The sequence below is a fragment of the Rhamphochromis longiceps genome, linkage group LG12, assembly GCF_057381845.1.
Source record: "Rhamphochromis longiceps isolate RC_006_pf linkage group LG12, R_longiceps_female_GT1.1, whole genome shotgun sequence".
Lineage (NCBI taxonomy): Eukaryota > Metazoa > Chordata > Actinopteri > Cichliformes > Cichlidae > Rhamphochromis > Rhamphochromis longiceps.
Genome location: NC_140568.1, coordinates 20,391,496 through 20,415,284, shown reverse-complemented (window position 1 = coordinate 20,415,284; position 23,789 = coordinate 20,391,496). Strand labels below are relative to the sequence as shown.

The window sequence follows — 23,789 nt, the reverse complement described above, 5'->3', positions numbered from 1 at the left end:
TCTGAGGGAACATTCATGAGCACATTGTTGGGCGGTGAAAGAACTGGTTAAGATCCTTGTGGACTGATCATATTGGGCTCTGAGACTGCTAATTTTCTGGGACCTGAGTTCAGACTTGGGTGGGTATGATTGTTCAAAAGCTTTGTGCTTTGTCTCATAGTGGCGTTTGACATTGCCACTTTTAATCAGTGCCACGGTTTCTAAACATATGAGACACACTGGTTTGCTTCTTGCGGCCGGAAGAATGAACATATATGCGTCAGTCCATTCAGTCTTGAAAGTTCTATTTTCGGTGTCTACTTTTCTCTTTTTTGAAAGCGCCATAGTTGTTTTACCTCTTGTGACTCCCGCTCACGTCTTGTCTCACTGTATCGTTAATCGTCTCGCTTGTCATTCACCTCTCACCATGTCTTTCCTCTGTCTGTGTCTGCACTCAGCGTTGCGATCGCCTTGAATGCGCAGATGTGATTGGCTAAGTAGTGTCACGTGGGTGGCGTAACTCGCACACAATTGGTTAGTATGTTCCCTGGTCTAATACAATGTAAGGTTACTGCTTAAAATTGAATCGCCCCGTCAAAATTAAATATAATTTAATATTTTGTTAACTATAGGTCCGGGTCCATATAGGATGGCGACTGGGTCCGGACTCGGACCCCGGTCCGCCTGTTAGTGACCCCTGCTATAGATTTATCCTCTAGGATTAAGGAGTGTAAAAATTCAAAAGGTCCAACTTAAAAACCATCAGCAGCATCTCTGCCTACACTTTTTGCTTTGTCTCATAAATCTCTTCTTAAAACACATATTTGGCCTTTTGGAACAGTAACTTTAATAAACATGCTATATATGAAAAAGCTGAGATTGTTATTGAAACTGTCAAAGTACGGCAACACTGAAGGGAAATCGTGTTTTAAACAGCAGATAACTTGATAACTTAAACATTAAGGAACACTACCTATACGTAGATGTGCCCAGCCTAATTTTTGAGGATTTTGTTTTACCTAATTTAAATGTTTCTTCAAAAACAAAAACCCCCCCAAAACTGTAACTGTAACAATATTAGCCGACTTATAAGAGATTAACACAGTAAATAATGAAATAAGTTGGATTTTTAAATAATATCAACTATCTTTGGGTATTTCAAATTTTGTTTTATTAACAATGCATCCCTTTGATAGGATTGTATGTTTCTTTAGGTCACCAATGCCCCCAAAACATACTGTACACATTATACAAGGGAAACCACGATTCAGGCAAAAAAAAAAAAAAAGGAGAAAAAAAAAAGGAAACGTTTAAATTATAATACAGTCTTGAGGAAAAAATATAAATAACTTTTTTCTTCTCTGGTTGAGCTCACTCTATGGTACAGACATATAATAAATAGATCGGATCTGACATCACTCAGCTGATCTATGAATCATCTCTCTATGAGTCCATTTGTGTAGCAGCAGTAGAGCAAAAAAAAAAAAAATTAAAAATTAAATAAAAAAATAAAAATAATTATAAGCCAATGGAAACCGAGCTCCCCTGTTTCCCTGGAAAACCTTTTATAAATCCTTTAGTCATCGCTCGCGTTCCCCCCTGTGAAACTGCATGGTGGAGGCAAATCCAGGGGTCATTATAGTCCTACAACGTAATGGCAGCAAGTAATGGCAACCTATTTTTAAAAAGGTTTTACAAGCAAGAAACACGTTCAGGTGACATTACAACTTCGCCATGCTTGTTGGACATGCAGTGGAGGTGAAGCACAAAGGTAAGAAGGTATAGAGATGGGCAGCCGCTGGGTTTACGCAGAGTTTGGAAACACGTGTGAGCAGAGATTGGGACTGAATCTACAATGAATCTTCCGAGCGTCTTTCCAAGGATCGACCCACTTCCAGAGAAGCTCGCTAAAAATGCAGTGGAAGAAAAAAACCACGAGAAGTCCTTAGCAGGTAAAGGATGGCATAAACTAGCATTAAATTACGTGCTATTCTTCTCATGTACTGCGTGAGGGTGGTAGATATAATGCTTTAGAAAATAGAATACTAGTGATGTTTGATTGTCTGAGATACAAGAACTAGAAAAGCAATTGGCTACCTGTGCTGACAAGAGGCTACAGGTTGTAAGAAGTAGAGAGGCAAGAGAAGCAAAAGCACATATCCGGCTAGAACAGATCACGAGTTGGGGTGGGATATGAAGGCTCCAGGTACGTTTTAAAATCAGCAGGATCCCTCTGTAGTGTTTTGTCAAAGAAAAGAACGCAAGGTCTGAGGAACCACTGGGCAGACACGACGACATGACTTATTTCATTACAGAAAAAAAAAAAAAAAAAAAACACAAGACCACCTCTGGAAAGAGGAGGGAAAAAAATGATAGTTTTTTGTTTGTTTTTGTTTTTTAAACACAGCTCGAGTCTTTGTCCTAATGATTTAGCTTGTCGCTGAGCATTATGTTGATGTATTATTGAGTGTTGCTCGACATCGCCAGTCCATTTGAAAACAGTATTTGGTTAAACTGCTCCCCCTTTTTCCCGTGTTTTTATTTAGAAAAAGAAAAAGAAAAGTCTGAGACAGCATTAGGCGTGTCGGATTACATTTGTTTATAGATGCTGACGTCCTTTGTTTCCAGCTCGTATGTAAGGTGACTGATGACCATCTCCTCTTTTTCCTTGGCTGTGGTGCTGTTAAAATCCACCAGAAACACATCGAAATGCCCCACCCCATCTTCAGAGCCTTAACTCATATTATTTCAGTTTTGTCTTCCTTTCAGGGTGATAAGAAGCCGGGTCTGCAGCTGTGCAGGGAAAGCAGGAGGGATGGGGGAGAAATGGGATGATCAGGATTCTTCAGGAGGGTCAGCGTCCTCTTCAACAGGTTTTGGTTGCTTTGTCAGGATTGCTTCTGCTTCCTCAAACATCTGGGGAGAACCAAAAGAAGAACAGTGATTAAACATGTAAGCACAAGGACACAGTCCGTTTTAAAAAACTTCAAATCAAGTTTCAATTGATCTTACTGGCATAAATTGCACATCCTGGAAAAGTTCTTGTATGAAACGTCTTGAGGTCAGGCGAAATGCACAGTGGGATAAGAGATGAGAAACCTCAGAGTACAGGCAAATGTCATCAAACGCATATGAAAACTTCTCTTTTATCCTGAAGAGAGATGAAATATTTTAGAGACCTTGGAAAAACAACTTTAAAATGCATCCAGAGTATATGCACAAAAGGGGGAAAAGGAGCCTTACGTCAGTAGTCCTGTTTCGTGGCCTTTGGTTCCTACGGAGGAGCTGAGGTTGATGATGAGGCGGAGCACCTCCTTCCTCAGTAAGACTCGAGAGGCGGGGCCGTCCTCGGATATCGCCTTGCCACCTGAGGGAAGCAAGCGAATATTTATACATACACTCTTATTTACGTTCACAAAACCAAGGGACTCATTATCACCCAATGGCACTTTATAAATAAAGTAACTCAATTAAAATATAACCCCATCTCCTCATAATTTATTACTGTCTCTAAAATTGGGTTTATTCATCATACAGTGAATTCTGAAGTGTGTGGGATGAGAAGAAAAACAGTCAAATCAGCCTGCAGCATGCCAGGTTTCCTAGCAACATTTATTGTTTATACATAGTTTGATATAAAAACTGCTATAAACTGATCCAGAGCTAGCGGCATGTGATTGATTGATAAAGTTCAATAAAACGTGATTAATTATTGCAGGGCTGAGTGGGTTGTTGGAGACGTGGCAGAGCTGGGTGGAGTGTGTTATTGGACACAAATGGGGAACTGGACTGGTTGCTGGCTGTGCGGGGCAGTGTGGGAAGCGCAGCTGAACTGGGGGGAGAATCCAGAGTGTGGAGAACTAATCCATAAATGCAGAGCAGAGCAGCTGAGTGGGGCGGCTCTTGGGCCTGAGCAGGAGAGCTGAAAACTGATGCAGAGCAGTGTGGATGATGAGATTTGTTTGACTCGTTAATTCGTTCAAATGTGATTCTTATTATGTTGGAACCAACCATGCAGTGATCTCAAGTCATTTGTAAAACTAATAAACTCCCTAAGACTTCATCTTAAATACTTATTCTGTTACATCATTTCTTGGAATAAGAAACATTGAATGAAAATTCAAAACTAAACCTTCAAGAAATTACTTCATTGTCAATGTCTGGGAGTTTGGGTTTAACTTTTATTTCTTATTAATGCTGCAATTTTATGCTGAAGTATCAATGTGTGTGTGGGCTTTTGCATTTGCTTATTCCACAGAACTGAACTTTAATCAAACATTAAGGACTGAATATTCCACAGGGCACAAAGTTTGACTCACTTGTCCTGCCACTGGTCATTTTAGGACACTCATCAACAAAAAAAAGATTAAACTAAACAGACTTTCCTAGTTAAATAAAGACTTCCTTTGTCATTCTAATTTGCTTTGATGGTCTAGAGAAAGAGAGAGGAAACAGGTGGAAAGAGAAAAAAGGTCCAACAAATGAGTTGATGGAGAAGGAGACAGTACGACTTTCAACTGGAACAAAGCAGCACTTTTTAATTTAGCATATTGTGGTTATTTGTGAGCTTACCAATGACAATGTCACCAGGTGTAGGTGTGCCAGAGACTGAACCTTGTGACACAGCAGCATCACTGCAGCCTGACACCCCAGAAAATTTTGACTGTGGCATCACCTCCAGGCGGTGGCCGCTCTGGCCTCCCCATGATGGAAAGTCGACAAAATCTGCGAGAAAAGATGGGAAGAAAAAAGCATTCCTTGAAGTATCTGTTAGGTTCAATCCGCATCCGTTCAAATGACTGAATGTGTGCGCGTGTCAGCTTACCTGTACGAGAGTGTGTGCTATTGATCAGTGGTTGGGTGGGGTATCCAAGGACGATCGCTCCCACGCAGTAGAGGCAGTTTTCTTCAGTGTGAACCTGCAGGCCCGTCTCCTCTGAGCCCACCATGTGGTTCGGGGTGTCTCCTCGGTGCACAATCAGCTCTGAGATACTAAACTGCTGCTTCAGCACTGGGAGGGCAGGACGATCACCTATAGAGGTGATAAGCACCAACAGAAATCAGTCTCTTGTCTTTGTGCAGCTTTGTTTCTTTCTTTCATAAGCTTTCAATAGTTTATTTAATTATGTGCAAAGTGGACGTTACCATCGCCGTCACCGAAAAGAAAACGTTTCCGCTCTTCCGATGGCGGGCTGATCCTCTGCTGAAAGTAGGCAGAGTCTCTGATGTGGAACATGTCATGGATGTCCATCGGCAGTGCAAGGCCAATGTAGTCGTCGTTACATCCGAAGGTGACGCTGGAGACCATGGAGCGTACTGAAGAGCAGCGGTGCAGGGTGCTTTGGTTGATTGGACTGAGTAGCTCTTCTTTATCCAAAGAGGCAAAACTCAGAGCTTTCAGAAACCTAGGGAGGGCAAGAGGAGAGGTGCGTGAGAGGATCCGGGGGGAGAGGCTGGGAAAGAAAAGGAACATGGGGAATAAATGGGAAAAAATGTTTGGTAAAAGAACAGAGAGGGGAAACTTTTTTTTGCTGCAGAACGCCATCAGAGCAGCGGCAGCAAAAGACATTTTGTCTCCATTGTCTGAGGTTTAAAGTTATAAATGAATTATTTTTCTAGTGCAATCAGTGGGTAATGTACAGGTTAAGAGTTATGAACTCATCTGTTACACCTTTGTATCAGAGGTTTAGCTCTTTTTTCACACTCTTTCACATTTCCTTATTTTCTGGTCCTGCTTTTTGCACTAACTTACCTTACCCACCACATTTTTTCTATGCATGACTTATCACTGTGATGCATTTATACTAGACACATTGTAAAACATCAAATTGCACTAATCTCTACCTGTTTGCCATTTATATTTTTAAGTTGGGGTCACAGGGGGGCCACTAGAAATTCACCAGTCTACGTGGGACTTACTTGCACAACAGGAAAGCACTGATGGATCAACTGTAGGCAAAGAGCAGTTAGTACTCTACTAAAGCAGCAACAACATATTGATCTGTCTGGACTGGTGCTAGAAGCTACATCTCTAAAGGAGGACACAAGCTAGGTCCACCCACCGCGGTACGAGTGTTCTGGACAGCCTGCGGTACGAACTTACGGCGCTGGGTTCTGGACAGGTAACCCTCCTATCTGATATCCTGACAGACACAGCAGAAGGTGCACAAAAAGACACCCTTCACCCCCCCCCCAAAAAAAATCTGTCATTCCAAAGGTACAAAAAAAACTAAAAGCGAAAACTCAGGTTCAGGCATGTTTTTAAACATTCTTTAGGCTGACGGCTAACATCTATGGAAGCCCGTTTCCGCCACTAAAAAAAAAAAAAAAAGCTAGTATCCATAACTCGAAATTTCGAGATAATAACTCGAAATTTCGAGAAAATAACTCGAAATTTCGAGTTACTTTTCTCAAAATTTCGAGTTAGCTCTGTCAATCAAAAATATACGTGAATGAGGTCGCTTTCTTGTTACCCGGAAGCATATGGCGCAGGACCGCGCACTCAAAAACGGATCCCAACAAATTAAAGTATGTTTGCTGATAGTAACACCATGTGATTCAGCTAATAACACATCATTTGTGAAGCCAGGCTGAAAACACTCAGCAATCTGTGCATTCACGACTGGATGTAATACCGGTAGCTTAGCTGTAGCATTTGTAGCTGAGGGCTTCAGCTTCCGGGTAACATGGAAATGACGTCATTCACGTAGATTACTGATTGGCAGCGCTAACTCAAAATTTTGAGTTAATATGTCGAAATTTCGAGATAATAACTCGAAATTTCAAGAAAATAACTCAAAATTTTGAGTTATGGATCCTTTTTTTTTTTTTTTTAGTGGCGGAAACGGGCTTCCATAAACATCTTCACGTGGCACCAAACCTAAATTAAATACGCTCAAAAAGACAACAGAATAATAGAGATGGGTTAAGATGTTCCGTTTCCATGAAGCAAACCCTGCAGTGGAGCCGACTTACCTGCGGGGAGTTAGTCTGGAATCGAGACTGCCGCTCTTCATAGTGATGGTGTCTGTGAACAACACATCTTTGGCAGGTGAAGCCAGCGCTTCACTGTGAGACAAAGATGGGTGTATCCTCTGCTGCTGAAGCCTCTTCAGCGTAGCGTAGCCCAGCGCGTCTCTCGGGCTGGTGTACATGAAGCTACAATCAGCCAGGCTTTTTATGGTGGTCACTGAGGGGGACTTGAGAGACTGAGCCCGGCGGGGGAGGGTGTGGGAGGAGCCGGGAGGTACCAGAGAGACAGTGGAGGACTTGGATGTGGACATGTGGTTAGTCTGTGACTGGGGGGTGAGGGATGAGAGTGTTTTGACAGTCTTGGCAGACACTACTGTGTTGAGGCTCACGCAGTCAGAGGAATCCGGTTCGGCCTCCGGATGCTCCGGGTTACCAACGGTTTCCCGAGAGGGACTGGAGCTCATGGAGCTGATGCCGCTCGTTGTGGTGTCCGTGTTAAAGCTCTGACTGCGGCTTTTAAACTGAGTACCTCCGCCACCCCCTCCTACATTGCCTCCGCTAGAAGAGCCGCCATCTCCTGCTAGACGCTCCCGGCTGCTCTGCTCTCTCTCCCGGCTATGTTGCTCTGCAGCCCCCTGGCCTCCGAGAGTACTAAGTCCGAGGCCTGAGCCTCCTCCCTTCGACAGCCTGCCATCCACCAAGTGCTCCTCTGAGCCCCCTCTTGTCCCAACAAATGATGTCTCCAGACTGACCGTTGGACTCTTTGGCATTCCTCGGCCATTAAAGATAGGGGTAAAGTCCCCCTGGTTTGGGCTGTAGACAGAGGGCTCTGTCACTGTCCTGTTCCGCCTCATACTCCCAGTCTTGAGCTCAGTGGGGGTTCGGGAGCCCGATGGTGTCTTGGGGTCACTGGTGGAGCGCAGTTTCTTGCTGGGGAGAGACAGGGAGTTCAGGAAGCGAGTGCGAACAAAGCGAGTAGAGGCCAGTATTGTAAAGGGGCTACGGTCTTTGACTGGTTTGGAGTGTAAGTATAAAGAAGTCTCATCCGACTGGTCCAGAACATCACACTTGTCATCATCCAGGATGTACATGTCTAAGAGAAATGAAATTAATTAAAAACGTCCAACTTCTAGCAATAATTACTGATTATTATAGAGATCTGTTAAAGAAACAAACCATAAATTTCAATCGTTTTGGAGAACATGGTGACAAAGCAAAGGCAATGTGCTACGTACTTGGTTGAGACTCGCTCTCGCTGTTGTGGCGGGAGCTGGTGGACTCCGAGTTTAGACTGAGCGTGCTCGGTACTGAAGAAAGTTCAGAGGTCAGCTGCGTGTCCACTTCGTCTGGAGTGACGGGCCACAGCGTCCTGCGACTGTGTCTGACTGCATCCCAACCGAACTGTTTTAGTACCTCACAGCCCTGCTTGGTCTTGGTGATCACACCCAGCACATACACACATGTCCTGTGGACACCAAGTGATAGTCAAAATACAAAATACTGCTCTATGAAATTTAAAAAAAAAAACACACACAAAAAAAAAAAACAGTCTGACGTTACATGTTCCATAGTAACGCTTTTAAATGTAACTGAATAAAAGACAAAGAAAGAAAAGCTCACCCTCGCACTGACAGCACCTCACAGTGCTGAGCCAATGCAAGGATATCAGGAATGACGTTCTCCTCCTGCAGGAGATTCAGACCCCAGTTTGAAGAGCCAATGTTGCCCTGAAAAAACAAAAAAACAAAACGAAAAACAACCACAATCAAGCCCATGTCTTTGTATTATCATTAAAGATTAACTTATGTGACACGGATTAATCTGCGTTACTGACTAGTGCCCAGAGAGCAGCTTTGAGCTGTTTGATGCCCTCCCAGGTGTCCAGCATCGGGGAGCGAATCGTGTAGCTAAGGTCAGGCACTACACTCTGGAAACAGATGGGGCAAAAATAAAAGACAAATGGCACTTTAGTCCTACAGAACAGCTGAATGATCATTTTTAGTTTAAAAAAAAAAAAAAAAAAAAAGAGAAGAGAGAGACCTTACCTGAGCCTCTAATAAATGACAGCCTGTCTTATCGTGAACCAGCTGACCATACAAGTGCACAGGGAGATAGACGTTTGGTCTTTGTAACCTGGAGACATGGCCAAAGAAATCAGGCACAGTCAAAAACCCATTCACTGCTACAGCTCATCGAATGGCCCCAAATTTCACCCTTCTTACCTTTGGTTGCTGCGTCTGACGTAGTTGTCTCCATCGACAGGTTTGCGGTAAGTTGTTAGTGCTTCATTGAGCTGCTCCTCTATCTGGTCCACATACTTAAGATTATACTCCTGCAATGCACAGTCTACTTAATATTCAATTCAATTCAATTTTATTTATAGAATGCCAAATCACAACAACAGTTGCCTCAAAGGTGCTTTATACTGCAAGGTTAAGACCCTACAATACAAAGAAAACAGAAAAAAACCCAACAATCATATGACCCACTATGAGCAAGCGCTTTGGTGACAGTGGGAAGGAAAAACTCCCATTTAACAGAAAGAAACTTCCAGCAGAACCAGGCTCAGAGACGGGCAGCAATCTGCCGTGACCGGTTGGGGTGAGGGGAGGAAACTCATTTGTATGTGTCCTTGTTATAGCCACATGATTTCAGAATATTTTAAATGAGATTTCATTAAGCTGTCTGCTGATATTTGAATAATACCTTTTGCCATTTATCCAGCTGTTTGCTGACATAGCCCCTCTCATTGAGGTAGGAGAAACCTTTAGGAATGGACAGGAACCTAAAAATGCAGGGGAAAAAAAGATGTAGAGTGTGTTCAAGAAGGACTATTTCAGAGTGACACACTGTTTTTGTAATGTTGTAGTGGTAAACACCTACCTGAGGAGCAGTAAGAGGCCTTTGTCTCCCAGGTGGGACACAGCTGGTTTCAGCTGGATTAGAGCGTGAAGGTTGGCCTGTAAAGCAGCAGAATGGGCACGAAACGAAACTGTCAGATAACACGATGGGCTTAATCTTATCTGCTTTTGCTATTTTATTATTTAATTGCTTTGCTGAGAACAATCTAAGCGGCATCATCACTCACCTTGTCTTCACACGCCTCATCCAGTATGTCCAGGGCCTCCATGGACACAGCCTTGTTGTGGTCGTGAAGCTGTGTGACCAGCAGCTCCATGCCCCAGCTACTGAAGAACTCCACGCCTGCACGCAGCAGCACGCGGAGGTGCTTGGTAGCATACAGCCTGCACGTCTGCACAGCGAGACAAGAAGTATTGTGTGATCAGGGGTAGTGCGAACATTTAATTGCCAAGAGGCCTACGACTTCTCAGAAGGTGTGGTGGGTGGAGGAAAATGAGGTGATCGGGTGTGTTTAGAAAAAGAAAAAAGGGCAAGTTTGGCAATAGATGATTCAGTTTATTTTATGCCTGCAAATGTGGCAGTGTGATAAGAGGTTGCTGACCACTGTGCATGAAAAAAAAACAAAAACTTCCCCATTACTACTAATTACAATATTAGTGTTTTAACAGCTTGCTTACATCAGTAGAAGCAGTGAGGATCTTGGAGAGGATCACTCTGGCCAGACCATCTCTGCTGTAGTCCAGTGTGGATACAGCGAGTTTCAGCACAGCATCCTGGTTCTTTACAGAGCACAGATTCAGCAGGCTGAAAATAGAGGGGAGAAAAAAAAGTGCAAATGTCACCTTGCAGGATGTTTTTAATCAAACAGCTCTGACACAATTTCACTCTGCAGGCCTGGAAAAGCTCAAAATAGATTAAAGACTTTTCTGCTCACTCACCACTGAAACAGGCCACATTTCTCTAGTAGTTTGACTCCCTGTGGGTGTGCCGAGAGCGTCCCCAGGAAGAGGAAGTAGTGTTGGCTGAGTGTAGTGAGCAGGCCATTACTCTGCAGACAGCGCTCGGGCTTCATTCCAGAGGACGAGGAGAGCCACGATACCATGTCCTTCACCAGGTCCTCCAGGTAACCCTGGCCATCCTGGTTGACGGCGGGTGAAAAAATAAAGCGTCAAAAACAAAGGTGGGTTCGTAAATGACCAAAAAGAAGAAATAAATTAGAGTACGAGCATCAGTGTAAACCTCTCTAACCTCATCGGAATCCATGAGGAACTCAACAAACTGACAGCCAACCACAGTGAGTTGTCTGGCCTTTAGGTGATCCAACGCAAGCCCTGCGTACAACTTACTACTGGGCTTATAAAAGTACAGCAGCCTCCGAACAAACCTGCATCAGACAAAAACAAATAGAAATGTAAAACAGGATGTGAGAAAAACACGCTGAACAAATTCAGTTTCTTGTAATGAGCTGTGGTTAAATAAAAAAGGCTTACTTGTGCATCTGTTCATCTTTGTTGTTCCTGAGGTTTACATTTGGCCACTGAGAAGACAAAAAAATACCCTTTTACACATGTAAAAACAAAACATCGAGTCTGTGGTGGTACATGAGAACAGCCTGACCTTGAGGATGGTGGCAATAAGCAACCAATTCCACTCCAAATTCTGCTTGTGGTTGAGAATCTGACTGTCTCGCAGATTCATCATCAGTGCTTCTTCTGTGTCCTGAGCACAGAAGCAGAAAAAACAGAAGCTGTAAATATGAAAGTAAAACTACTTTTTTTTATTTAAATGTTTAAACTTTTGGCTTAAATTGTTCAAATCAGGTTTGCAGCAAATAACAGCCTCCCTCTTTCTAGCTACACTAAACACACCACATACTTTGCAACAAACACACAGAAGCCAAAGCCAAGACCAACCGTAAGATGGAAAATACGTAAAAGATGTTGATCTTTACCTTAATGACATAGATGTCTTTGTGGACACGTGAATCTCTGCGGTTATGTGACGACACAGACTTGCGAATGATGTGGTCCAGATAAAGACTGTGCGGTTTCAAACCTTTCTTCTTCTTCTCATGGAAACGTTTCAGATTGTTGACGGCTGCACTTGCTCGCCTAGAGCGCATAGAGACAAAGTTGGAGGATGTTTTAAAAGTGGTTTAACAACTAGTACGTATTCAAGTAAATCCTACAAGTTAGTCGGCGACCAGTTGGCGAGTAGTGGCTGGATGAAATTTTCAAAATGATCGAGTTGGTGTGACATGGAAGATGCCAACGTTATCACTGAAAATGCACAACTTTGAACGTTGAAGGCGAACAGATCCCTTTTCTTCCACACGAACTACAGGTGACCACGGCAATCTGCTTGCAACCAATGTAAATCCAAGGAAGCTTATTGTGCAGCACCCACTTTTCAACCTCCAGCAACCACTCGTCAACCGGTCGTGGACACGCTTTATTAGCGACTGATTGTTACCAGCGAGTCAATGACCAGTCTATAGCCCTGAAATCAGCACTACTGATAAGAACATCTTTATGAGAGAACACTGCAAAGAATGATGACTAAAGATTAGAGGAAATTATTTTGTTACAATAAAAAAAACAAGAGTGATTGCGTGTGTGGCAGTTTGTACTCACAGTCGTTTCTCTTGGGGGATGTCAAAGGAGGCTGCCATGTTGATGAGAGTGGGAAGGCAGTGCAAGTGGTGACTATGGGAATGAGGAAGGATGGTATTTGCCTGATCAAGAGAGAAATAAAACCTTGGTGAGTATAGCAAAAGAAGCCAAAGGAGTCAAAGAAACAAAGATATAGCTTAGAAACTTTTAGAAATGCACAAAATTATACTTTTTTTTATTACCATGTGTAAAAGGTCTCCCAGAAGGATGGTGGCCCTGACAGCAAGCTGGTCATCGCTACTGGTCACAACTTCAACAAGGCCCTACAGTATCAAAAATAAAGGCACAAGGAAGGACATCAATATAAAAGCCACCCAAAAGCTGTTAATACAATACTGTGAAACACACACTCCTAGCCTGAGTAAATTAAACCTATTGTGCTTTTACTGTGTCAGCTCACCTCTAAAAGCCCGCTGGAAATGAAGGCAGAAAGAACAAATGCCAGGTAGTTGTCCATTAGGTCAGGCCTAATAAAGGGAGCAGATAAAAATCATTTTATGGCTTGTTTACACACTGAAGTGACAACAGTTCTGTCAATATATTTCATTTCTATCCTGTGCTTTCGTTTGTCACCTAGAGCGGGCCCGATGGGGTAGGATAACTTTGGCCTCGGCAGCAACAAACCCGTCAGACAGTCTCCAGGTGTCCTGGAACCTGGCGGGGTCTGAAGGAGAACAGAGCAAACAGACCAGTCTGTCAGTGTGTGTAAAACATGGACCTACTAGGGGTCTAAAAGAAATTTTGTTCTACATTTAACCAAAGGCTGTACTGAGATAACATATGAAATGCTGAAACAAAGATTTTTTTTTAATCTTAAGCAGGACAAAATGCTAATTTTTGAAATTGATTGCATTAACACATTTCAAAAAAGTGGAGCTGGAACATTTTTCACACTATGTCAGAGAACAAAAGCACAAACGTGTCGTAGTTTCCTGGTGATTTAGAATTTAAGCTAACTTTTTTTTAGTTCAAAACACACCAAATGTAGTCAGTGGGCCACTAAATGCATTTTATTATGTAGACATGCAGACTGTGCTTCGGTGCTGTCCTGCTAAATGAAAGCGTTTTCCTTCAAATGGACTTTATGATCATGTTGCTCCAAAAATTTCTACCTTGTGTATCATTAAGCATTATTTGGGCCTTCACAGATTTGCCCAGTTATCCATGTAATGTGCACTAATTAATCTCCAAACCCCAGCAGATCCTGGTAATAAACAAGATGGCCCCTCTTTACACTACAGAATGAAGCAGATGAGACCACTGGGCAGCTTTCTCCCTCCTAAATGAGCTCTGGTTGGCTCAGGAAGGACAGCTGGATTTTTGGATGGTCTAATTTGTATCTGTGGATCCAACTATGAACTGTGTCCACAGATAAAAATATTCAGAAGTGTTCCTAAACTAGAAGTCCCCATCCCCTGGGACACGAACAGGTCCCGGTCCGTGAGTCATCTGGCACCAGGCCACAAGAGTTGAGGTTCGGGTGTGAAATGTATGGTTTTCAGGGTTTTTATCGTTAACTCTGTTTCCGTGTTGTAGTTGTGTTTCTTATTTTGAAAGAAATATTTGCGTGTTACCATAGTGACCAGAGAGCATTAAGGGGCAGAGAGGAGGATGTTACTTTCATTGTTGTTGGCGCATTTCAGGAGGACGCAGCTAATAAAGTTGCACAATAACACAGTGAATTTGCGTTTATTATTATCATATTTACAAAACACCACAGCTTTTGTCTTGGTCGTATCATTTTATTTTGTTGTATTTATCCGCGACACCTTAAAGGCCGGTCCGTGAAAATATTGTCTGACATTAAACCGGTCCGTGGCGCAAAAAAGGTTGAGGACCGATGCTCTAAACCCAACAAAAACCTGTTTTTGATGCAGTGTCACACAAGGGCCCGAAGACCACGGTCATTTAGTGTTGGTTTTCTGACGCTGTCTCGTTTCCCATTTTCTCCAAATCTTTAATGATATTTTGTGCGATAGATGACTAAGTCGCATTGTTTTCTGCTTTTCTTTTTCCAAATTACACATTTAGTGTTAACTGTTTAAAGAAAAAATGTTCACACTCAGTGGGCAAACCGAGTAAAAGTGCTGAGCCCCTCTCATCTTTACTCATGAACAACTCAACCTTTCTGGGAATGTCTTTTCACACCCCGTCGTGTTACTTATTAACCTAACAAGCAGTCAGATCTTCAACCAGGTGGTTTTTTTCCTTCTTATATTACATAACTGTTCCAATCTCATGCTTCCCCTCTTAACTTTAGTGAAATGTGCTATTTACATCAAATACTTAATATAACAGTTCCACTGCTTGTTTTTATATGGGGATTAAATTATTTGAAAATTAGATATTTTTTACTTACCAACACTTAGAAGGGCTTCAGTGAAGTCTTGCGTTACAATGGGCACAGGAAGCCTGAATATCTCATATAACACTTCCAACAAGCCTTTCTGCAAAATTGGTTAAAAATAATTATATAGATATGGCAAAAGCGGCATTGTTAAGTAGCGGAAAAGAACAGTTAGAACTAATGTTAATGCTGTGTAAAACAGTGATTTGCAAGCTTGAGAGAACCCAATGGTTTGATAAGATGGCATGGCAAAAACACTCTGTGCTTTAAGCCTCTGAAGCCAAGCAGACTTAACATTAGTAAAAAGGCTGTTTCATACAGGAAATTTTGGTTGATTTTTAATTTCTAACGCAACTCCATCTAACCGCTGCACAATAAAAACAATCGCTTGATTGGAATCTTCACAGGCAAGAATCAGAAAAATCTGTGTTTTTGAATATCAAACTTCCTTAAGGGCCAAACATTTTTTTACTCACCCTAACTTCCATATTTGGTATGCAAAGTAAGCCAATTAAAGACTGGATTCCAGAATTTCCAGCCTTGCATAGGTTGATAATTCCTGAGACAAAAAAAGAGAGAGAGAATAGGAGATATTTAACAGTGGGTATTCCTAACAAGTATGTACAGTAAGAATAATATTAAAGCCCTTACCGGACCAGGAGCGGAAAGCAGCCACTATAGCCATTCGGCTGGACAAAAAACGGGCTTCTCTGTCTTCCCTGTGAACAAGAAAAACACACGTTAAAGAGTGGACATCATGTTCTGTGCACACAACATCGTTATGATCTTTCAGCCGGTGGTTGTTCAGACTACACAACACAAACAAAACATAAAAGATCTTTTATAAAAATCTGACTTCACATCCTCTGGCAAGCCGCTGCAGAGTCAAGCCACCCTGACAACAAGGGTCGCCTAACAAAAACACTACACAAACCCTCCTCTCTCTCGCTCTCTCTCTCTCTATTCACAGTTCAACCACAGGCTCTTCATACCACCTAAACACACACACACACACTCACTTGAGTTGCCCCTCAGCCGTGTCTGCGTTGTGACGGTAGTGAAAATCAGTGAAAGGCGCGAGGATTTGCTGGAGAACAGAGAACAAAAACAGAGAAAATTGATGCATACAAAACAACAGTAAAGCGAGCTTCAAATTACATCTCTATTTACTACTGTCAGGAAAAATCTTGCAGTAATAATTAACCTGCTGCACATGTTATATAACATCTGTGTGCCTGCAGTGATGAGCTGCTACTGTCCCAAGTGTTTACAGACAATGAGGCTTTGGAGAAATGCTGTAACTGATTACTGTAAGCTCCATGGGAAAGAGACGGGCACCTACAGCTCTGCTAATCCTGACTGGAATGGCTCCCAGCACAGTGGCTCATTTTTAAACAGAAGCTTCTTCTCAATTCATAAACTATGTGTGTCAGTGTGTGTGTGTGTGTGCACAGACCTCCAACTCGACGTCAACACGCACATACTGGCGGGTGCGTGGGTGGTTGAGTAAGTGGAGGATAGTGGTGATAAGTGCTTCGTTGATGCGACTTAGTTGACAGTCTATCACACTCTTAAGGATGGTGCTGAGGCCTCCCCGTTTGGCCACCACCTCTGGGTTCTTCAGGGCTACACAGGCAATGGCGATAATAATAATATTAATAATAATGTCAAACAACAATAGTTCTCCACAAGTTTTTCTGTTCACCCAAAGAGCACCATGCATAGCAACCGCACCGGCCTGCATCTTTAAACACCAGGCACTTTACCTAGCTCGCAAACGATGGCGATGGCGGCGCGCACCATGCGGTCTCTCTCCTGCAGGCCGTCGGTCCCCACAGCAATTAAAGAGTTTGCAATAGACGTGGGGAAGAGCATTGCGTTGACAGTGATGATCTACAGAGAGAGGAAGAGGACGGGAACATGAGTCATCAAAACAAGTCACGACAAAGAGAGGCAAAAAATAACTTCACTGTTTTGCTTTTTTTATGGCTGCTTTTTGGAGAACTCCAGAAAAAGAAGATCAACTTTTGAAATGCCAAAACAGGATCTGACTATTCTGAAGGTCACATATTTAGTGCTTGTAAAACTGGTAGTTCCTTCAAGAAATTAAAGCTGAAACCACAGCACTATGACTCTAAGCGCTGTGTGAAGATTTACAGTAAACTACTAAACTATAAATAACCCCGCCTGCAGACACATGCAAACCATCCCCACTGACACTCCTGCTAACCCCGGGAGCTTTCTGGTGGCATTTCGCTGGCACAGGAGTGAGCAGTGAGGGCAAATTCCTCGAGTGACATGAGAGCGACTCTGCAAATGGTCAGAAGGAACAAAGATCACCAAAACACACGCCTTGTTTTTACCTTTCGGACAAGTCGTAGAGCCTGAGTCCTCTCACCCTCATTACTCTGCTGGATGTCAATGCATCTGAAAAAATCCACAATCATAACAATCAGTCATGTACCATGGTTGGGCCGAAGAAGAAGACTGGCTGAAGCATGGTACTACAAACACCCTAACAACTTAACTAAAAAAACCCAAACATTTAGTAAGATAACAACTGTTACACCTGACTGGGTGGTTCAAAGCAGGAGCTCACCTGGCTATCAAGTAATCCACCTGTAGTCTGAGGACCTTCTGCAGTACGCTGGTATCTCTGATGAGGTAGCGAAGCGCCCGCAACCCCGCAGCACGCACTTCTTTAGCTTCATTAAGGAGAGCTAGTCGCAGACTAGAGATTAAAAACAAACAATAAAGTGACTAAAACTAGAGCACGGACAACCTGACACAAGATATGACTATTTCCTTCATTACTTCATTGACTGGTACTTTTCAATCGCACATTCACGTCATCATTATTCCAAATCCAGAACAGCTTAACAGCCAGAGTAAATAAAAAGCGCACATTAAATAGGACACACTTACACTATTATCGGTAGCTGAGATTACTTACCAAATGATGATTTCTTCATATGTAAACCCAAAATTTTCCTCACGGTGGCCAATGCTGCACAGCAGCTATAAAACAGAAACATAAAAATGGTTTCAATATGGCCATGACTCCATTAGCATGGTTTTAGTGAAGGACGAGAGTAAATCGAGCCCAGTCAGGTACATGTTGATTTAATGGATAACTGTGAATGAAAAAAACGTGTTCAACTCATTTAGAGGCTCTAAGTAGGAAACCCATAGAGGCAAAACACTTGCCACTATTTGTCGCTTAAGCACATGCTTGTATGATAGTACGTCAAAACACAAAGGACATAAAATAGAGTCTTCAATAGTCGGACTAACTCTGTTGTATTGTTCTCTCATAGCCTAGATATGTGCTCCTATTTTCTCTATCCTATCAGGTCTGGCAGTCAGTGTGACCCTGTTTCCAGCATGAATGTCTACCTTTAGCAATTCCCTAAAGGCAGGTAAGGCTGTGCAGTATGTCGTAAAAAAAAATCACATCTCAATATGCATATAAAAGGAGTACTCATCAAATACACTTTTTCTTAAATTTATTTATTGAGCTGAGAGACCAGAGGAGGAGGCCAGAATGAGCCCGGGAAAGACTCCAAAGCGGCCCACTGGACAGCTTTGGGAAATGTGATGAAGCGCACAGACTTATGACCCTTTTAACTGTATTTTCATAACTTTTACAGCTTTCCTACTGATAAAAGACCCCTCACCACTGCTATTGATAATACAGCTAAGTAATTAAGTAACGTATAAACAATTAAATGAAAAAAGTTCCTGTTTTTTCCACTATGTACTATAACATGTTTCCATACTAGATAGGAAAAAAGGACAATGAAAAATTCACATGTTATAAAACGACGGTCTGGGCAATGAACTACTACTACTACTTTTTCTGTAATTTTACAAATTTATCACGTAGGCTCAAAGTAGGATGTATGTAGCCCACAATTCAAAATGACTTTACACGTATGATTTTGAGGATGAGAGACAATATAAATCTGTGGTAAACACAGTGAAATAATAAAATAAAGAGTTGCAGTACTTGTAACTATTAAATCAAAGAGAGAGAGGGAGACAGAGAAATTTTAAAAAATGTAGCAAAACAAACAAAAAAATAGATCGATCACTTCTCCCTTTTACTGCAGAAAAATGGCCTTGTGGGCCCTTTATGTGGGAAGTGAATGAATCTGCTGTCACTGTGTAAGAGGTAACATTACCAGAACAAAGCCACAGCAATTGCGAAGTATAAGCCAGAAGGGTATTCAAATGACTGAAATCAGCTATAAAGTGTCAGCCCCATGTTTCTATGTAATCATTATCCAAATCTTATGTGGAGTGTTTACATCTCCCTAATAACTGTAGAGCTGCACACAACAATTAGTGAGAGTGTGAACTCTAATCAATATTTTACATATTTAATGTTCCAAATATGGTCTTATATGTTCTGTAACATCGTTCTTAGAGGTACACTGAGGCTCCTTCACACAACAAGTCAATGCTCCTCCATCACAGTTGTCTATTCTGCCATGTGTCTCCTAATGAAAGTGAACCACTGTAGTACTTTTGGTTTAAACTGTTCCTCAAAGTTGAGCATAAATTTCCTAAAGCACAGCAGAGCATGAGGCAAGACGGAGCAGGGTGGAATGGGTGATGAGAGGCAAGAAGGAGTACAGGGTTGTTTTAAAACAGCTGTGATGTCAGAGCCCAAACAGGCAAATGAGAGGAGAGGAGAGGAGATGGGGACAGGGTGCACGTGATGCTCTCCGGGGGGGTGGGGGATTAGCTAACCCTCACTGTCCTGGAACCCTTATAAGGAATCGGAGTCATGGTGCTCTAATGGGACACACACACATCATGGCTATAACCCTCCAGTCAGTTGTAAACAAGAGAGTTAGGTGTACAGATTACAGGCACACAAACCCATGCTCTCACTCAGCCTCGAGCCTGCTCCAGTGCCAACTGCACAGTTGTAGGAGGGCCAGTACTCACTTGCCACACAGCTACCAACAATTGTTTACAATATGCTTATGACCGGCAGTCAGAAGTGGTCTGAGGCAGTGTGGTGAAAGAGGAAATCAGGATATAGCTATGATCAGGATTAAACTCTCCTGTAAACATGTGCATGGACAACTGCAGATACCACAAACCAGTAGTGTTCTGATAATACTGGTTTTTAGTTAGCTTCCTTAAAATACTGCACATCACTGTCTTTGCACACAGACACAGACAGACCTGTCACAACAAAGTGAAGAGCAGACAAATACCTGCACTCAGATGACAAACTTTATACCAATTCGACCCCAGCGTAGTTGCAGACGGAGAGAGTGAAACTGTGGTAAATTAGACAGTTGTGCACATGGCTTTGATTTTTTTTTTTCCCCCACCTGAGGTGACAGTCAGCAAAGCCAGTGTGCTCAAGGCACAAGAAAGTGCTAGTTTTCTATCTCACACTCATCTCGCAATCATTAACTCATTTTCTCCACCCCTGTTATTCCTGTTCAAAATAACAGGAAGGAGAGTACTCCAGCATGTTTTGGGCTGACAGGAGAAAAACACCCTCGAGAGGTCACTAGTCCTGACCAACAGGGCTGACCTGAAGGATGAGCGATAACACTAAAACAGATTTTTTTTAATGAGCAAAAAACTTACATTTCATACTCTTTTTTTTATTGCAGTCATTCTACAATCAACTGAAGAAGACACTTAGATGAGTGACGAAACGCTTCTCCCACTGAAAACACTACGTCCAGATGAACAGATTAAACTTTTGGGGATATTATAGCTATTATTCATCTCTGCATCAGTAACATTTACTGCTGTTAAGTGAATCAGAGCAGTTATACTGCATGGTCAAAAGAATTTAAAACCTGCATATGCTCACATGTGTTACAATCCATGTTAGGATATTTGTGTTTTAAGCCTTGCTGAACTGAAAATCCTCCTAAATCCTCTTTTTTTTATCATCCACATTAAAAACCAGAAGAGAAAAAAATGACTAAAGTAATCTTTTCTTCTTCTTTTTTTAACAAATCAAAGTCTCGGGTCCATACAAACAATAACCAGACACTATTAATCTCAGATTTCAAAGTCTGAGCGCTGCTCCAGATGCACATTAGACTGAAGTGCTCTCCTATCCCTCGAGCTCCTGTTATATTCACTGTCAGCATCACAGTGACAGGCACAACTAGGCCTGCTGGCATCAACACCCAAGAGGAAAAGATCAAGGAGAGGTCAGTGGTGACACTACAGAGGAGGAGCAGCTAATCAATCTTGTGAGATATCTGAACCCAGTGAACCCTCTCAAAAAGCTGCATGTCTCACAACATTTCAGCGAGGCAAAACTGTCTTTAAATGAGGCAAAAATTATCAGAGCTTGACAGCGTTACCTTTATGAAGTTGTTCAGGTGGCCCAGTTTTCGCATGTTACTGACTCCGTGCGGTTTGGCCACATTTTGAAGGATTTCACGGAAGTTTTCTGACGGTTCTAAAGGAGAATGAAAAGGAAATACAATGTAACTAAGGGAGGCGTTAAGCCATATTGCCATAATAATATCAGTCAATGAACCGTAATAGATATCCTGCAGGAAGGAAGTTGGTTTAGCTGGAACTAATGTAGAGTGTACAATCAAAACAAAGGCTAGACACTAAAATAGCCAGACCTGAGCGGGACGTGTTTTTGTTTTCAGTTCCTTTCAACTATCCTACGTTAAATATTTTGACAAACAGGAACCGCATTTTAAAACAGAATCGTCTGAGCGTGGTCGACGCCTAAACGCCCGCTTTGCGTGGGATGACTTCCAGATATTGCCCTGCAAGACAAATGTAAACATCGCACAAACTGGGAAAACACCAGCTTAATGAGCTGCGCAGATCACTTTCTCCTCAACAACAAAGCGCAGCAGATGATAAGCCTGATTACGCTGCAGCTTGTCAAAAAGTAACAGCTATCAGTATTAGTCATCAGTCTCACTGCTCCAAACACTGCACTCAATCCATCGCTCAAAAGTGGAAATGAGAAAAATGCCAGCCCAAAGGGTTACTTTGGTAACAAGCATTTGTAAACATCACGAGCCAATCTTACAGTAAGTTATGAATACATCACATTTTAATTGATGCCACAGTGATTACATGAACTTAGTATGCACATTTGTTATTTCATAACTTTAAACCTCTGGGAACTGACATACTTTATTTTCCCCAGTTTTGGTATTATCAGGAAGAACATGTAAATAGTGCAAATCGCACTGAAGCAGCTGATAGGTTAAGTGTATAGACTCTCCTGTGGTGAAGATTTTAATGTTGTCAGTCACACATATTTCAGGTGAGCATGTCTCTAGTTGAGACGATTGTAATGAATCTAGCAGGGATCTGGGCCTCCAGGACTCAGACACCGCTGCTCCGTGTAAACAAACTGCTATGCAGTGTTGATGCTGGAGGAGTAAATCTGACAAGTTGTGCAGCTGTGTTATCAGTGCTCCTCTGGAAGAACCACCGTGTGTTGCCTCAATGCTTCTCGGCGCACAGCTTTCAGACTCAATTCCCCCAGCCAGTTAGCGATGACAAATGCATGACTGCAACTCTTATGGCTACTTGGCTAAATAACAGGCTATCGTGCCCACTCACGCCGATCAAAATAACAGAGCGTCTTCATGGCTGGTTAGCTGGGGCAGCTAGCTAACGCTAACTCAGCTAGTTAAGTTAGCTCGTTGCCGCCTGTTGTTATGACATCGATAGCGACGTTTTTAGACCAAACAGTGAGGGAAAATGGCGAAATAACAACAGCAGTGACGGGTCAAGCGCGTACACTGTCTAGACTTTCACCACGCGGGGCTAGCGTTTGCAGAAATCGCCCTCATCCATTTTGAACAATAATCGCTTTCAGGGTGATGTGATGAAGCCTCTGCTTACCTCTGCTCAGATCCAGCGGTACGTTCTCCTCCCCGCTGTCATTCCGACCTGTCAAAAACACACACCACGGACACGCCGAGACATTACTCCAAGGTCATCGCGTGCGTGACAAAATCATATTTTGCAATATCCTGCTTTTACAGCAGCCGCTGAACCGAGGTTTTTGTGCTTACCTCGCATCCGAAGACTCCGGATAGGACGGCCGCGGAAGCTGGCCGCCATGTTTCCAGGAACATACACAACACCGGAAACTTCGCGGGTTATCGCGAGACAGCAGACGACAGAAGGACCGCAACAGATCCTCAGCAGACCTAAGATCAGCTGGATCCTCCTTAATATCCCTCTAATCTTACCAGTGATAAAAGCATAACTCTGATCTGGCGACTGTGTTAGGGTTAGCAAAGGGGGATCTCAACGCCATATAATTTCTATCACAAATATTATCATTTCAGGTAAAGTTAATTTTTGACTTGCCTTATCCATTCATTTTTTATTGTTTAAGTATATTCTTCCTCTTCTTTTCCCTATTATTATTATTATTATTATTATTATTATTATTATTATTATTATTATTATTATTATTATTATTATGTCTACATTTAACATTGGTTTTGATTGAAAAAAAAAACTTTCAATAATTCATGTCTATGAGTGGCTCCAGCTCGACCTTTCACATTTCATAGTTATAACTGATTACTTCGCTATTTTTCACACGTAAAATCTGTCAATAAACATTTAAAGTAGTTTATTCTGGTTTTTAAATATAATTTAATGATCTAATGTGCAAGTTATTATTATGCAGTTATTATTATTCATAAATTTTTTGTATATATCAAAAGTAAGTAATATCAAAAGTAAAATATCATATTGCAGCACAACTTCTTGTTAGTTAGTTTTTCCGCCGTTTTACTAAAGGCAAAACAGGTGTGAGAAAAGAATAATAATAACAATGAATGACTACAATGTTCAGCTTTTCAGGTCTTAATATCTGCAATAACCGTCTTGCACACTTGGTGTCACCCATACATAACAATGAACACTTTGTCAATCTGGGAGTGGACCGAAATGTGGCTTCACCATTT

The 23,789-nt window shown here is 42.1% G+C and overlaps 1 protein-coding gene across 3 annotated transcripts; it reads right to left on the bottom strand.

Moving 5' to 3' along the window:
• Window positions 1–1,108: 1,108 nt before the first annotated feature.
• LOC146657217 (rapamycin-insensitive companion of mTOR-like) lies at window positions 1,109–22,959 on the bottom strand. Of its 3 annotated transcripts, XM_085425157.1 has the most exons (38): window positions 22,881–22,959; window positions 22,708–22,755; window positions 21,186–21,283; window positions 17,786–17,850; window positions 17,432–17,563; window positions 17,196–17,259; window positions 16,599–16,725; window positions 16,289–16,458; window positions 15,852–15,919; window positions 15,484–15,551; window positions 15,309–15,391; window positions 14,845–14,932; window positions 13,059–13,149; window positions 12,886–12,952; window positions 12,668–12,748; window positions 12,447–12,547; window positions 11,765–11,924; window positions 11,431–11,532; window positions 11,304–11,350; window positions 11,062–11,197; window positions 10,752–10,951; window positions 10,491–10,617; window positions 10,040–10,204; window positions 9,835–9,911; window positions 9,658–9,736; window positions 9,174–9,283; window positions 8,997–9,084; window positions 8,786–8,878; window positions 8,572–8,678; window positions 8,187–8,416; window positions 6,955–8,044; window positions 6,042–6,158; window positions 5,125–5,432; window positions 4,805–5,011; window positions 4,552–4,704; window positions 3,223–3,346; window positions 2,992–3,130; window positions 1,109–2,895 (listed from the first exon to the last, which is right to left on the bottom strand). In XM_085425157.1, exons 1-38 carry the CDS (start codon window positions 22,927–22,929, stop codon window positions 2,815–2,817), a joined length of 5,340 nt encoding a protein of 1,779 aa, XP_085281283.1. In that variant the 5' UTR covers window positions 22,930–22,959; the 3' UTR covers window positions 1,109–2,814. The 3 variants fall into 3 exon arrangements, with proteins under 3 accessions (XP_085281283.1, XP_085281281.1, XP_085281282.1); XM_085425155.1 differs by lacking the exon at window positions 6,042–6,158; XM_085425156.1 differs by lacking the exon at window positions 6,042–6,158 and having other exon boundaries at window positions 1,110–2,895; window positions 5,125–5,384.
• Window positions 22,960–23,789: the final 830 nt, after the last annotated feature.